Source organism: Branchiostoma belcheri, unplaced genomic scaffold (assembly GCF_001625305.1).
Source record: "Branchiostoma belcheri isolate BF01 breed outbred unplaced genomic scaffold, Haploidv18h27 scaffold1487, whole genome shotgun sequence".
Lineage (NCBI taxonomy): Eukaryota > Metazoa > Chordata > Leptocardii > Amphioxiformes > Branchiostomatidae > Branchiostoma > Branchiostoma belcheri.
In genome coordinates, this window is record NW_017802921.1 from 1 (window position 1) to 3,114 (window position 3,114).

The 3,114-nt window shown below is 48.8% G+C and overlaps 1 protein-coding gene across 1 annotated transcript; it reads right to left on the bottom strand.

Moving 5' to 3' along the window:
• Positions 1-362: 362 nt before the first annotated feature.
• LOC109465118 lies at positions 363-1,823 on the bottom strand. The gene has a single exon (XM_019762259.1). It carries the CDS (start codon positions 1,821-1,823, stop codon positions 576-578), a length of 1,248 nt encoding a protein of 415 aa, XP_019617818.1. The 3' UTR covers positions 363-575.
• Between the last annotated feature and the right edge of the window lie 1,291 nt (positions 1,824-3,114).

Below are 3,114 nucleotides of genomic sequence, written 5' to 3' on the forward strand. Positions count from 1 at the left end.
CGTATATACATGTTGTTTAATTAGGGCCCTTACTTTTTCCTCCCTTGCATTGCCTGCGTGCTAATTTTTTACACATATTACAACTCTAGAACCGTACAGGTGCTTTGGACACTACCCCCACCCCCACCCCTCTTCTCTCCCAATATTTTACGCGTGTACAGTAGTTACGGCAGATTCCTTCTCTTCACGTATGGTTGGTTTATAATGTTTTATTCTGCTAAAGCCCGCTGACCACTTCGTTTTACTAGAGTCAGTAGGGTTTTGTCACTCGTATCCTGACTGTTCATTCACAATTAACAGTTCAACCAATGAGAGGGTGGCAATTAGCGATTCAGCCAATGGGAAGCCACCACATGCCCGTACTAACCAATAAGAGAATGGCAATTAGCGATTCAGCTAATGAGAAAGTCGCCACATGCCTGTGCAGTACCCGTTCAATAGCTACGTTTGACGGTGGTGGGCGAGGCTGTTTGGTAGGTTGGGAGCAGCAGGCGCTAGACGACGCAGTGTATTAACCTGTTAATTGCTTGAGATCTCCCGTGACCAGTAGGTATTTAGTTGTGTAGGATTAAGTGTTAGTACTTCGGTTTGTGTTGTCTCACGGTAGACATTACTAAGTATGGGAGGGACGCCCGCCGACGTGTTCCACTCACCTCCCATGGCCAGTAGGTGTTTGGTAGGTTGGGAGCAGCAAGCTGTGAGTTAACACGCTCATTCTTTGAGATCTCCCATGGCCAGTAGGTGTTTGGTTGTGTGGGCTTCAGGGATACTTCAGTTTGTGTTGTCTCACAGTATATGTAGGTATTGCTGAGAGTGGGAAGGGACGCCCGTCGTTGTGTGATATCGATACAGCTACTTTCACCTGTAATTTCCCATGGCCAGTAGGTGTTAGGTGGCACACATGGTGTGGTGTTTAAGGATACTTCAGTCTGTGTTGTCTCGGGGTAGGTGGGGAGTGACGCCCGCCGCTTTGGACCTCGGTTGCCGCTACATGAAGTTTCTTCCCATGGCCAGTACGTGTTGGGTAAGGGGGAGACCAGAGGCACTGGGCGCGATCTGTTCAACTGCCCATTGGAGATCTCCCACGGCCAGTAGGTGTTTGGCGGTGATGTCCATGGCGCCACGTCGTTTAGAACGGTCTGATAATCCCTGTTCTCCGTCCATAGAGACGCTGGTGGCGCCTCGTACCCGGCAGTTGTCCTCGCTGCTCTGTGATGAATTACTGATGACGTCCCTTTTGCCTGTCCTACATTCATGTATGTTCTACCCATGGTTCGACCTTCGTAGATGGGGACAGAAGAAGTTCTTCTTGCTCCGCAAGCTCTAGTGACTTGGTGACGGTAGGGATTTTCCGCATTTCTATGAAAGGTAACACGTTGGACCTCAGGATTTTCATAAATGGCTGTACGTTGTGCGGACCTGTGATAATGTACAGTTTTCGGTTTGCTGTCATGGTAGGTGCTGCAACCTTCTCCGTTTCCCACGAGCGTCATATCTGCGGCAGCAGCATAAAATAGCAATGGCCCATCGTCATCGTCGTCTTCGTCTTCCGAAGTGTTGCAAGAGGTCGGCTCGACGTCCGGGATTTCCCAGTACGTGTGTGGGAGGACAGGAAGAGGTCGAGTAGCCAAGACAGCGTCATCAGAGATCTCGTAGTACGTGGGCTCGATAGAATGCAGGTCGGCAGGCAGGGATCTGCAAGAGGCTTTGCGGTGCAGAGCGGCCTGGCTGGGGCGGGAGATGGTGGGGAGAGAGGCCGACCTCGCCCGCCCAGACACAGCACCACGCCGCCTGATGGCTCGAATATGCTGCTTGTTTAACATTGACCTTCTTTTCAAGAGAAACACAACAACTATTACCACCACCAGGCCTCCTGATATTGCAAGAGTCAAGATGATGATGAGCGTTCGGGTTGGGCGTACTGGTTTTCCTTGGGCAGCCTTTGTGTACATAGTGCTAGCCTGCGGACAAGAGGTCGACGCTACTACTAGAGACTCGTTCTTTGCTGCAGGATTCGGATGGAATGCCGAACCACTGTGAAAATCTGTGTCGGTGTCGTTTTGCCTCTGCTGTAACTGATGGACACTGAACACCGTCTGACTAACCTTGTCTTTGGTAACTACAACACAGGTGATATTCTTGACGCTTGTGTCGGTGATGTTGTTGAGGTGGTTTCTCCCCGTGGCTGTGCTACCCGTTGTGGTGTTTGTTGTCGGGCTCAATACAATGGCAGTTAGTGTTTCTGTGTTTTCAGCTCTCAGGAAAGCCAGGCGGAGACTCAGACCGCCAAGTAAAGATACAGATAAGTCGCTGCTATGCTCCCATACTTTTCTGCACTGGTCATTTGTATCATTGGAGATCATATCTGAGAGTGAGCGTTTTATGATGGCTACAAAAGGTGCCTGAGTTGTGATGCTTTTAGGCAAGGGATTTTCGATATCCCGGATATCGATGCAGGTGTTTTTGTGAATTTTTTGAAAGATCCACCGAAAGGGTTGTTCTATTGAATCAAAGGACCACCCCAAAGTTTGTTCTTTCACATCGCTCAGAGGGTCATGAGTGATACAAAGGAGACCGCCGGGTAGCCTAACAGATACGTCCTGTCTTCTAAACATAAAGGGGTACCCTTGGTCGCGAATTCGGTTGCTGACAGCCAGATGCCAGGACCAGTCTCCGCCCAGAGAAGTTAGCTTATTGCCACCTAGATGCAGATCTATCAGCTTCGGTAGGTGCCGAAATGCTCGCAGTGGAAATGACCTCAATCCTGTTAATCTTTCAAATAAAGGACTGTCAAGCTATTCAGACCAAGAAACCAATCAGGCTTTACAACCCGCAGCAGGTTATATCGTAAATTCAAGAAAAAAAGAAATTTCATGCTGATGAAGCTCCCTGGATCCATCTGTTCTATTTCGTTATTGGACAAGGTCAGCACATTGACAAAATGAAGGGCCGAGAAGTAGCTCTGTGTAATATATGACAGCCCGTTAAAGTCTAAGGCTAACGTCCTCAGTTGACCAAGACCAGCCATTGTATTCTCTTCAATATCTGTGATTTCACATTCCAAATAGGGCCAGAGTCACAACTTTTGCAGGGTGTGTAAATAGTCTTGCCGAT